Here is a 13,520-nt window from a genome sequence, read left to right as displayed (position 1 = left end):
GTTACCACCTCCGTATTCATTTGGTACATCTCAATCAGTTGAATGAAAGATAGCTCACTATATTTAGCCTGGGCACTGAGGGACAAAATATAACAAAATATTAAAAAACAAATAGCAAAACATAACTTGGCATCATCTATGGTAAATTTCTTTAGGAGAGGAGATTTATACTACTAGATACGTAGTTATTTATCTATGAAGATGGTGCTGCTGTATTATGTCAGAAGACCTATCTGCTGCCTTATTGTCTACAAGTGGTGATGGATATTAAACTACATCCAGACTTTTCATTTTTGAGGCTAAAGTGGATGATGCCATGTTAGCCAAGCTCTTGTATGAAATATCAGCTCCATTGATTTGAGTCTCATTAACTCCATACTTAGAACCCTACCATTAAGATTCCATATATTTTATGGCAATCAGTTAAAATTTTTTTTAAGAAATTTATAGAATATAAACTGAAGACTTTGCAAAGGGTCCCAAACACCTCCTTTGCATGCCAATTTTACTGGCTATGAAAAGCAGAACAGAAGATATTGTTAGATTTGCATTGTTTCAGAAATTGGCAAGGAAACAGTAATTTATTTGTACCCCTGCCTATTTTTCTTTCCTTTCATATTCAGGTTGCCACAGCTTATAGAAATAGTTGGCAAAATTAATGTTACTTCAACTGCCTGTGTCCATGAATTCTCCAGATTTTTCTGGCGCCTTTGCCGGACATTTGGCAAAATTTTTACAAACACTAAGGTAAAAACTTGTATTCCATGTTTTCTTATATGCAAGAGACATAGAAATGTAATGTGTTAATTAATGCTATAGCAGAGTAAATAAAAGCGTGAGCCCTTCCTTTATTCAAATTATCTTTTAGTACCTTAGAAAACTGTGATAGTAAAAGAAAATTCTAGCCGGTAATATTCTTCTCTTTATTGATTTTCAGAAGATGATTTAGCCAAAACTTAGTTTGTATCCAGATTTGGATATAAGATCTACTCACTGTGGATATCTCAAAGCTTTCTAGCATAGGAAGTATCAGCTAGGGGACTCAACTGCGATTCTTCGAATGTGCTTCTGGTACTTTACCATCTACCACAGATTCAGGAAGCAGCCATTTGCTCAGCATGCTTTAGTCAAAACTTCAGGTGATTATAGAATCAAAGCAGCTTGTATAGAATACTTGCTACAAGATACAAGCTCTTGGAATAGAATGGACACTTGAGATAAATGCTGCATATTTCAATCACTGTTGCATTTGCCTATCTAGGTTATTCTGTAGTTTTAGATATTAAATTGGAATGTCCTTAGGTTCCACTTTCTTCTTCAATCCTGTCAATCCATTTGTCTTCATAGCATATTGTTAAGCCAGTTCTTTAGAGCTCTAATAAAAACATAAAAAGATGTAATTGCTATAATCAAATGTTAATCAAGACATTTAAAAGGTAAAAATTTTGTGTAGCTCTTTACTATTAAATCTGTAGTTACTGAAACATTTAGAGCATGACAGTTTGGTATAGTGGACTGGACAAAATTCGGAAAATGGGTTATGACCCTGTTATGTTTGTATCCTATGATAAATCATTTAATGTATCTGTGCTTAATCTTTCCATGTGTGAGATGAAGAAGTTGCTTCAGTGTCATTTAATTCTATAAGTCTGATTCTGTGGATTAATCTTTTCACAGTGGTCTACATCTCAGTTTAAATTGAATTTGTAAATTAATATGCCTGACCTGTCAATAGGAGGACAAAAACCAGAGCTTGATGTTATTGTAGAAGAAACAAAATCATTTTACATTTTTCACTAACATGTAATTATTAAACAAATATAATTTGATTTTACTGGTAATCACGCTTGGCACAATTTGTTTGACATCTCCAAAAGAAGTAGCTGTTATTTATTTTACTTTTTTTACAAAAACAATTAGGAGTTCTTTTTAGCACTTAACGGTAAGTGGTTGACTTCAGTGGCCTGAAATCCAATAATGTTAAAAATAAAAAATTGAAACAAGCATTTGCTTTAACTTAAAATTTTAATGTTAAATTCTGTACTTGATGTTTAAAATTAAATTTAAAAGAAGTTAAAGACTAATCTAAGCTGATGGATATCACATGATGAATATGTTACTTATTGAATACCCTAAATGAATGGAATTTCATTTTCATTCCTTTTATATACAGCAAATTTTTTCAATAATTCTAATCATATAATATCTGCCTAAATACCCTTTCTAACATCAAGGTCAGTTTTAGGAGGTAGTAATTTCAAGCACTTAAAATTACCTTGGAAATTATTTTAATTTAGTGAAGGGAACTAAAGGCCCTTCAGAAAACTTGCTGACCTGAATTGATTTTTTAAAATATTTTCTCTCTAAAAGGTGTTGTTTTCAGTAACTTAACTCTTCTTTTTTCCTATGGCTCTTAAGAATTGTTATGTTTTTGACTACTTGAATCAACGGTCTATAAAACAAAATAAATAAATAAGTAGTAGTAGCAATGGTAGTAAACATTTTATTTATTTAACCATTGATTGGTCCGTTGAACTTGAGACTTTCTGGATCTTTTCTTTGGGTTGCTTAGGTAAAACCTCAGTTCCAGGAGATTTTAAGACTGTCTGAAGAAAATATTGGTAAGTTTGTTCATTATTACTTTTAAAAACAATTGAATCCCTTTACTCCAGAAAAATACTTTATTCATTGTGTGTAAAGTGTATAAATAAACTAGCAAGTACAATTGAAAAGGAAGATTTATACTATGGAATTCTTGGTTTTACAACTCTGCCACATCTAATATCCTCCCCATGGGGTGGCAGTAAGATTAATCTTTGTCAATTTGATTGTAAATATCTACCTTCACCGTAATCAAATTGACCTAAGGCTGAGCTTCTCAAACTGAGTATTTGTACCCTTGGAGAGTTGAAGTGGTATATTCGAGATACTGAAAAGGAAAAAATAAAGAGCATCTAATTCATAATTAGTTACTTAAAACTTTTCAAACTTAAAACAAATTGTAATTGAAGAGAATGCAAGATACACATATATGTTTTTTAAATGAAACATGAGATTTTAAAGAAACTACAGGCTTTAATGGGCAGCTCCAGCCCCTCTGTTCATAGTTTTCACTTATCTGTCATAAGAAGTCTAGTTGTAGCACCACTGGCCTAAGGACTCCTTTACGTGTGGACCTTATGTCCATGTGTATTTTTCTAATTTCTTAGGAATGAATTGTGAAAAATGTTAGGAACAAAAATGTATAGCCCCCCTGTTTTGTTTTTAAACTTGGTTGATTTTGAATGTATAGGTAATTCTTATCTCAGTCCTACCTTAGTGATTTGAATTGAGTCATCTGAAAAACTCCATTTTGGGCTGTCCTCAGAGATAGTTAGAGAATGAATAAATGATTCCCTTTAAGTTTGAAAATGTCAATGAGATTTTTTTTTTGACAAATGCTTCCCAAAGTTTATATTTAATAGCTTTCTAAAGGGTTAATGCTTGGAATACCTAATAGTTGGTATTATCTCTTTAGTTAATTATTAATTCTGATGATAGATTGGTGAAGAATATTTATATATTTTTGGAAACTGATAGCTTTTACAATTATTAGTTAGCTGTGAATATTTAGCTGTTCATATAGGAAATGATTATTAACCACTGTGTATACAGTCTGTATCTGTGAATTCAACTTAAGCTTATGTTCCTAGCCTCAGATGTACCTCTCAGCTACTGTAGTCACAGTCAACCAACATCAGTACTCCCCAAAAGAGAAAATTACCCTTACCAAGAGAATAAACAAACCTCAAATACTAATTGATATGAAAATGGAACTTTCTTTTTTGCTGAAGATTCTTTCAGGACAGTTAAATACATTTTTTCAAATCAATTTCTTTATGTACTACTTTCTGAAAAGAATTTAAAACCATATAAAAATAGAAAAAAAGTAATTAAAAAAGTTTGAGTACATAAAAGCAAATGTAAAGCACTTAAAACAGTGCCTAAAAATCAATAAGTGAGAGCTGTGGTGCTATAAATAGCAACTGTCATATCACCTCTGGAACATTTTTATTTTTAAATCATCTGCGCCTGCTGCATAAGAAAATCTCTTATGTTAACAGTAGTCACGGGACACTCACCTGTGATTGGATGCTTTCCCCTCTCCCCATGCTTTACTTAGCCTCCCTACTCCATGAAAATAATCAGGGTTCTGTCTGGCTGAAAATCCCTATACAGGATGCAGGAAGAGCTCTGGAACTAGGCTAGCACTGGAAACTAAGTAGTATCTCATATCTGGAAGCAGGTAAAATGTATATCTGGGTGCCTCCTTTCAGCTGAGTGCCTTTACGTTTTGCTGAATACTGCAAATTGAAAGCCTGACAATTTATGAAGACCTGCTTATACGGGCACTTGGGAGAGTGTTAAAGAAAGCTCTGATTTCTGACTGTGCAAATAACAGTAGAGCATCTCATTTTGGTTATTAAAGTTTTTCCCATCTATCAAAACTGTTTATGCTAATGGCTCTGAAAAGTATTAAGTTGTATAATATTTTCACAACCACCAGTGGATATGTGTTTTAATTTTTATTTGTAAGCCTTGTAACCAGTTATAATTTTAAATATAATTTGTCTTATGACTTTTTGCTTTACATTTAAAGCATACTCAGATTTTTTACATTGTTTTTGTGATTTTAGATTCCTCAGCAGGAAATGGGGTCCTCACTAAAGCTACTGTCCCCATTTATGCAACAGGAGTCCTTACGTGTTATATTCAGGTAAGGGAAAAATTCTTTTGCTGGAAAATGTAAAGCACTTTCTATTTAGAAAGATAGCTAATATTACGTCTTTTAATGTGTTTATAATTGAAAATGTTACCCATAAATGAAAACAAAATTTATTTATTCATTTCATTCAATAAATAATTTACAGTGGGGAGCATATTTCAGTAATAGTCTCTGAAGAAAATCTCTGTTGGACAAATAAATTTAGAGATTCTGTGCTTCTTGATATTTTGTTAGAGGTGTTAGATTGCACTTCTTTAGCAATTTCTTTGTGTTTCATGGTAATTTTTTCATTAATAAACAACAAACAAAGCACATGTGTTAGGTGAAGCAAACTACAAAATGCTGTAGCATACTATATCATCATTTTTAGTAAGGTACTTTTTAGTAATACTTTATTTTTCTTAATGGTTACTGCATAATAAATTACCCCAAAACATAAAGGCTTATCATAACCCTTTTATTTGCTCACGGTCTTTGCTCAGCTAAGCTTCTCTTCTTGCTGGTAGTCGCTTGTGTTGCTGCATTCACTTGGTTGGTTGGTAGGGGGTTCAGCAAGGATGGCTGAGCTTCAGTCTCCATGTAGTCTTAGGGCCTCTCTCTGTCCTCAGGGCCTGTGGAACAGCAGAGCCGGACTCATTACATGGTGGCTCAGGGCTCCCAAAATTGCAAAATCAGAATCTGCTAGGCTAAATCCTAGGCTTGGAATTAGCACATCACTACTACTGCATTCTATTGCTTAAAGCAAGTCACAGGCCCAGCCCAGATTCAAAAACAGGGAACTAAATGAGAGCATGAACCAGGAGATGTGGTTCATTGGTGGTCACCAATGTAACAGACCACCTCACTCTACTTAACATTGTTTTAAGTAAACACATTATGTTTATTAAGGCATATCAGTCATTTTTAAGTGTGAGACAGTCCCACCTGTGAGGCGAAGATACTGACTTAAGATAAAGCATTTTTAGGAATTAGAATGTGAGAAGCAAACAGGAAGATCTTTTTTCCCAAATTTACCCAATTAATACCTAATTTCTTTTGCCTTTTGTATTCAGAGTACAGCAGTTCATATTTATTGCACTCTTCTTCCAAAACAGATTTGAACCATCCTATAATATTAAAATATAGTTCTACAGTATCATATGATACCTTGCAACAGAAGCTCCAACTCTGTTAAAGTAGTACAGTATTCTTTTAAACTTTTCTACACTAGTTTCTAAGACTACTCCATAATATGTATACACAGAGAATCCCTGTGTTTAGAATATTTGAAGTCATGTAACCTTAACAGATTGTATCTATTGTTATTCTTAAATTCATGGAGATTTAAGTCCTAGCACATATTACAAGGCACAGTAGCATGAATACCATTTTCCTCTTTAATTTTAGAAGCTCTTCAGCATAATAACAAGTGTGATATCAATATTTTTCTCTCTCATTTTTAAGCTCTGGCAGTTGGTTAGTACGTTGATTTTTACCATAAATGGTATTTTAAGGCATAATAAAGTATGAAGTACAAAGTTTGCCTCATGGTAGTCCCTCAGTATAGGTTTGTTGAATAAAGACATGTTTTTTGAGCCACTGTATGAAATCCAAATATCTAAAGAGATAAGAACTTTCCTGCTGGTTACAAAATGTGAATTGAGGTGGCTGTCCTAGATTGCCCACACCAGCTGTTAATATTTTTCTTACTAAACCAAATTTTCTGTTAGAGTTAATCACTGCCCTGATTGCTTTGGTAAACAAAACCTATTTTGAATCAAATACATGAGCAGTATTAAATTTCAAAGCTGAGAAATAGTATTATAGTAAATTTTCAAATCAAAGGAATCCATGCTCATTTAGAAGTATATTTCATAGGTCTTATTTCACACTTAAGTTTTTTCAGATTTACAGTTTATCTTCCAAATTTATGGATACTCTGTTTAATATAGTAAGCGACTATAAATGAGTGAGATCTATATTCCAACATAGCTCTGATGCTGGTTTGTCAGTGTCTAAGTTCTTCCCTAAGTAGACTGGCATCTTATAAAACTGCTGTGTCCATCCTTTATTCATGCTGATCATTACTTTTGTCAATCACTTATCTGTACCTCATTCTAAATTAACCTGACCATGTAGAAAAAAGGTAGGTGGTAATCTAGTCTTCCTCATGGATCTATTGATATATACAGAAGCCATTTATTGTTGAGCTAATAAAGACCTAAAGACAAAATACCTGACTCTATATATATTTATTTTCTGATAGAATGTCAGATTCCCTCCCTTACAGATTCAGGTTAATTTAACATACAGTTATTTTTTTTAACTTTCCTATTTAGTAGACCTGCTTTTTCTAACATATTTCTTAATACAGTACTGTGTAAGAAAAAAGAAAGAAACATTTTCAGATTATTAAAATAATGGTTTGTCAAAGAAAGATTAAAAGTAAAGATTAGGGCTTCCCTGGTGGCGCAGTGGTTGAGAATCTGCCTGCTAATGCAGGAAACACGGGTTCGAGCCCTGGTCTGGGAAGATCCCACATGCCGTGGAGCAACTAGGCCCGTAAGCCACAACTACTGAGCCTGCGCGTCTGGAGCCTGTGCTCCGCAACAAGAGAGGCCACAATAGTGAGAGGCCCGCGCACCGCGATGAAGAGTGGCCCCCACTTGCCACAACTGGAGAAAGCCCTAGCACAGAAACGAAGACCCAACATAGCAATCAATCAATCAATCAATCAAGAAATCTTAAAAAAAAAAAAAAAAAAGTTGCTTATATTTAAAAAAAAAAAAAAAAAGTAAAGATTATTTTTTAGTCAAGGGTGCGACTGTTTTAAGAACACAGTGGTCTATATTTCAGCAAGTGTGAAGCTTCTCACCACTAATAATTTCTCAGATATCAATTTTCTACTCTTAGGAGGATAACTATTTTAGTGGTTTGTATTTAAGTATTTAGAGCCAGAGTTAATGGGAAGTAAAATTGGTAAAATAGATTTTAATAAAAGAATATACCTTGTTATGTTTTAAACCAGAACTATCTAATCGATAGTGCAATGATGTAAGTAATCTGTATCTGAGCTGTCCAGTAAGGTAACCACTAACCACACATGGCTGTTAAAACAACTTGAATTGTAACTAGTGCAACTCAGGAACTGAATCTTTTATTTTACTTCATTTTTAGTTTAAATATAAGTAACCACATGTAGTGAGTGGCTACCATATTGGACAGCACAGGTCTACATCTGTGAATCAAGATAGTCTTTGTCCTCATACCATTGTGATCATAGAGATGCTTAATAAATATCTTTAATTAAAATGCTCCCAAATTGGGATATTTTCCCCTTATTTGGTAAAATTTTCTAATTATAGTTAGGAAATTGTGGTTTTAGTTCTACTTGATTGCGTGGAAATTCATTATCAGTCTTTTTCCTCTGTAGGAAGAAGACCGAAAGCTGTTAATTGGATTCTTAGAAGATGTAATGACCTTGCTTTCATTATCTCATGCTCCTCTTGATAGCCTGAAAGCTTCTTTTGTGGAACTGGGGTAAAAATAATAGCTTATAGTTTTTTAAAAGCTATGTAAAGTTTTAAAATTAGATTTATAGAGTACATACTTTTAGTCTAAAAAGATTGGCATACGCACCAAATCTCTTGGTTTTGAGACTGAAGATTTTTTTGTTTGTTTTTGGTTTTTCCTATTTGTACATTCTTAATATTTTGTAATCAATGCATTATAATAAAAGAATGGGGGAAAGGATACAGACATATCTTCTTTGAAGCAGTTGGAGAAATAAAGTCAAGTACAGATTTGAAGAAAATTCAGTATCCCAAAACTGGAAAAGGAGTCCCGAGTGAAAGCCAGCTCATTAGGCTCCTTTTTCCATTCCATTTGATTTGCCTAGTCCCTCATAAGCACATCATCTAGCTGCTTAAGTAGTTTTATCTCATTCTTTACTTATGTGTTTATTAATAATACTGTCCCACATTTGGATAGGCTTCACAGCCAACTTACCCTTCCATACAGGTGATTTGAGTTATCCTAATTGATCCTACAAACAACCATATGATGTAAATAGGACAGTATTGTCCCAGATTTTTATAGATGCAGAAATTAAAACCCACAGAGGTTATAACTTACCCATCTGGCTCTTAGTCCAGTGTTTTTTTTCTCATAAGTAATAAATTTTATTTTACTTATTCTTTTGTAATTTTAACTTTTATGCTATTAAAGAGTTGAAATATCTATCATAATTGCAAATGCTTAGAGAAACTAAAAGTATAGTTCCTGAATATGCTAAAAGTTTGTAGTTTTATAAGGTGACTTCCTTTTTTAAAGAATCTTAGATGTAACCTATTAAACCATACATAGTAATTCTATATGTTTTGCCAATATTTTTATCATTAATATTCCTCATAAATGTAGTATTTTTCAATACACCAGTAAGGCAAAATAGACTTTAATGAAAAAATATACCTTTTTATGTTTTAAACCAGAACTATGTGGCTCTCACTTTTAGCATTAATTTTTTTTTCTTTCAGTGCAAATCCAGCCTACCATGAATTATTGTTAACTGTTTTATGGTATGGTGTTGTCCATACTTCAGCACTTGTGAGATGTACTGCTGCTAGAATGTTTGAGGTATGTAAACAAATACTTCTATTGGTTCAGATCATAATGATTTTCTTTGGAAGAGGGAGAGGGAATATTTCTTAAAAAGGCAGAGAGGCTTTTCATACTATGGTATGTTGATGTATATTTTATGGCATTGAAGAGTATCTAGTTCTGTACTGTGTGATGGGGCAGAAATTTAGCTTTGATACATTTCAGATTATTTTCTAGCCTTATTGGTTCCTTGAATGTTATTGTATTATCATTTCCATTTCTCAGAATTTCTTTTAAATCTTACTTTAATTTCTATCCTATGTAAATCTTCCTGGCTATACTTTCTATTTACTGAGGCACACAGCTATTAAAATAAACTAAAACAATATAAGATATCTTTAAAGTTGTAAAATATAGTTGGATTCATGAGTAAAATATAGTTGGATTCAATACATTATTCCCTCGCCTTTCATATCTGGAATAACAACATCTCTACACATTAACTGCCCATAGACTTGTAAGACAGAAGAGACTTCATATAATTTAACTAGATTTTCTTAAATTGCCACCTACCCAAGTTTAGTATGAAAATTGGAATACCTATCTTTTTATCCATCATAGAGGAAATTATGTTAGCCTAGTGTACATATATATATATATGTTTCTAGAACTTGAATTTGAGCACTAAAATTGGTTTAGAGTGTTATTTACTGTTCTTGAGTCTTCTCGTAGAGCCATACTGGCTGGGTTCAGTGTCTGTCTCTGCCACTTAATGCCAGTTTCAAACTTCTCTGTGCCTTAGTTTTCTCATCCATAATGTAAGTGAAGATGATAATAATAAGTATCCATCTCAAAGGATTTTTGTTAATATTAAATGAATTAATACTTCTAAGGTCTTAAAACAGTGTCTGGCACATAATAATAAGAGCTTAATAAATGTTAACTATCATTATGATTACTGTTTTTTTTAATATGCTGTTACTTCACAAAATAATATAATAGTTTAGGAAAAGTATACTTATCCAAACTAAAATTGTCCTTAATACACATGTAATTCTTAACATATCTTAAAGCACTTATTTTCATAAGAATTAGAGAATTCAGTTTTTCCTGAATTTCAGAATTTTTACATAATTTAAGATAAATTGCAATCTAAAGGATAGAGCACTGACAGATTTAAAATATATACCTTCTAAAACTCTTAAATATATAAAATAGATCTGTGGAATCTAAAGAAAATTCCATCCTTATGAGGAGGTTGAAAATCCTGTGAACATGTTATTCCTGCAATTATACATATTTGATCAAAAAAAACGAATCACATGTTCTTTGTCAAGATAAATTCCAAATTAAAAATTCAGTTAGATGTCTAGCATAAGTGCCTTCTGGGTATAAATAATTTTTGATTATTCAATATACTGAAAAATAATTATTACCATGAAAGAAAAAAGTTTTTCTTTAGCCTCCTCTCCCCCCCAAAAGAAAAAAGTATCCTGTTTCTTTAATGTACTCACTTAATAGGATTTTATTCTAAGACCATAACAGCTATTTCTTTCTCTTAAACCATTTATTTCTAAAATGTATGTATATACTGGTGAAGCATACAATATAAATGAAAATAAAGAAAATGAAGCGTCCTCCCTTTTTACTTGTTTCTGTGGGTTTTTTTCTGCCTTATTTCTTACATGTGGTTTTTGTCTGGTTTTGGTTTCTATGTCTGCTGTCAGTGCTGGTTGGAAACTATACCTATGCTTAAGCAGTTTTCAGTGTTCTCTCAGGTTGATTATGAGTTTCTGAGTCTAATCTGAGAGACTTAGTTTAATCATTTTTCAAGTTCATTTATGATAAAAAAAATTTTACTGAGCATGCCAGTAAAAGTCATTAGTAGGAAAAATTAAAGTTACTTTTTTGTCAGTTAGGCTTATTTTGAATAATATTGTATTAAAAGAATAATTACTTCATAAGATTTCTTTTGATACTAATACTTTATAATTTACAGTTATGCCTGCTTCCCCCACCCCCAAAATGAGTTAATTCAAAATAAAAACATAAAAAACAGGTCACTTAAAATTTTTAATTTTTTTAATGTGAGACCAGAAACTACTGAGAAGAAAGCAATAAATGGATATACCAGGAACATAATATGAGATACTTAGTGAAATTGAACACTAAATTTAGCTCTGAGTTTTCAGACAGCAGGACAAAAAGGGGAAATCCAATCAGTCATATTATTCTCATTGTTAAATAAGAGACAATATATTCTTGATGTAACAAATTATTATTGAAATTGATTTATAAAAGAGACTTTATTATGTGACTTCCAGTGTGACATAATGGATTTCCCAAACGATGCAGAAAAGAACTTCATATAATGATTTCTTACATCAATCATAAGGAGATAAATCAGGTAACATTAAGACCACAACTCAAAGAAGGCATGGGCTTTTAAGGCAAATGTGACTGAGTCTATTTTCTAGCTCTACCTCTTTTGGGCTCTAAAACCCTGGGCAAGTTATTTAACTTCTCTCAGGCTCAGTTTCTTCATCTGTTAAAACATTAATAATAATTGTATTTACCTCATCATGTTTAAAAATCAAATGAGATAAAGTGTGTCTAAAATGTGTAATAATTAATAGCTCTTAAATTTGGCCTTCCGATTTTCCAGCTTAATAAATTAAACCTAAAAACTCCAGTGCAATGAAAAATTAACTTGCCCCCTGGATTATCCTTTTTTTTTTTTTTTAATGCTTTTTGGCTGGCACAAGATAGACATTTCAAGGTACACTTTACTAATTTGAATCTAAGCTACCTTATTTATAAAATGATACAGAGGAGAAAGTTGTATTTAATGTATTTGAACTTCTTCCCCCTATTTCTTTCTACCTGACATCTGTAATGTTTAAGGTAGTAACAGAAGTTCTTTTGTCATTTTATTCCTGCCTTAATTATCCATGGTTCTGTTGAAATAAAAATTATTTCAGAATACTGAAGTAGGTTCTAAAGTGTATCAGTTGTTAAATGGTAACAGATTATTGTAAAATTAAAAATCTCTGGTAAAGGGAGCTCTGCTCTCTGATGTGCTGTGTGGGAGGAATGGTTAACCCAACACAGTGTTGCGTTTTTTTTTTTTGTTTTTTTTTTTTTAATTTTTTTTTTTTTTTTTAATGATATTCTTGTCTGCTTACATTCTTTTTATGTATGTATGTATGTATGTATGTATGTATGTATGTATGTATGTATGGCTGTGTTGGGTCTTCGTTTCTGTGCGAGGGCTTTCTCTAGTTGTGGCAAGCGGGGGCCACTCTTCATCGCGGTGCGCGGGCCTCTCACTATCGCGGCCTCTCGTTGCCGCGCACAGGCTCCAGACGCGCAGGCTCAGCAATCGTGGCTCACGGGCCGAGTTGCTCCGCGGCATGTGGGATCTTCCCAGACCAGGGCTCGAACCCGCGTTCTCTGCATTGGCAGGCAGATTCTCAACCACTGCGCCACCAGGGAAGCCCTGTGTTGCGTTTTTGTTACTAAAAATTCCATGGCATCTTCCGTCTTCCATAAGGACTAGTTCCATTACAAGGTGAAGAGACTGATTAGCATTTAGGATTAATTTGTGTTTACATTCTGAAATAGAGAATGTAGGATTAGGATGTTACCCTTTTCTGTTGAACTCATAAAATTCCGTGATTTTTATAAAAACAATGCGTACAGCTCAATATTGTCCTCTTGTTCTGCGATTTAGGGTTGGTTGCTAAATGAATTGTTTTATGATTAGATTATAGAAATAGGTCTAATTGTGCTCATTGTATTTTTTTTATTTGAGCTTTTAGAGAAATGCAAAACAAAGAACTATTTGTAAACATTAACTACTTGGACCAGACAAAAACATTTTTTAATTAATAATTTCTTTTTCCAAATATATCACAAATCTTATGTCCTTTGAGTAGTCATAATAATTCAACTTGCATTTCTTGAATGCCTAGTCTTTGTCAGACACAATATTTAAGTATATTATGTGTAGTTAGTAGCACAATGATCCTTTAAGGTAGATGATAGTGTTACCATTTTCAGATGAGAAAACTGAGTTTCAAGGGATTATGTAATATAGCTAAGGCCACATGACCAATAAGTGGAGAGCTAGAGTCTGAACCCAGGTCTGATTCCCACATGAAATAAGTACTTTCCA

The 13,520-nt window shown here is 32.7% G+C and overlaps 1 protein-coding gene across 5 annotated transcripts in view; it reads left to right on the top strand.

Annotated features, from left to right (window-relative positions):
• The window catches only part of RELCH (RAB11 binding and LisH domain, coiled-coil and HEAT repeat containing), a 122,841-nt gene that overhangs the window by 83,678 nt on the left and 25,643 nt on the right, over positions 1-13,520 (top strand). For all 5 annotated transcript variants that reach the window (XM_057526484.1, XM_057526483.1, XM_057526482.1 and 2 more), the window contains 5 exons: positions 624-747; positions 2,573-2,621; positions 4,677-4,756; positions 8,178-8,284; positions 9,280-9,379. In XM_057526484.1, coding sequence (XP_057382467.1) covers positions 624-747; positions 2,573-2,621; positions 4,677-4,756; positions 8,178-8,284; positions 9,280-9,379 — 460 coding nt within the window. The remainder of the gene's footprint in view (positions 1-623; positions 748-2,572; positions 2,622-4,676; positions 4,757-8,177; positions 8,285-9,279; positions 9,380-13,520) is intronic.

This window comes from Balaenoptera acutorostrata, chromosome 13 (genome assembly GCF_949987535.1).
Source record: "Balaenoptera acutorostrata chromosome 13, mBalAcu1.1, whole genome shotgun sequence".
Classification (NCBI taxonomy): Eukaryota; Metazoa; Chordata; class Mammalia; order Artiodactyla; family Balaenopteridae; genus Balaenoptera; species Balaenoptera acutorostrata.
This window is presented reverse-complemented; position numbering and strand designations above follow the sequence as displayed.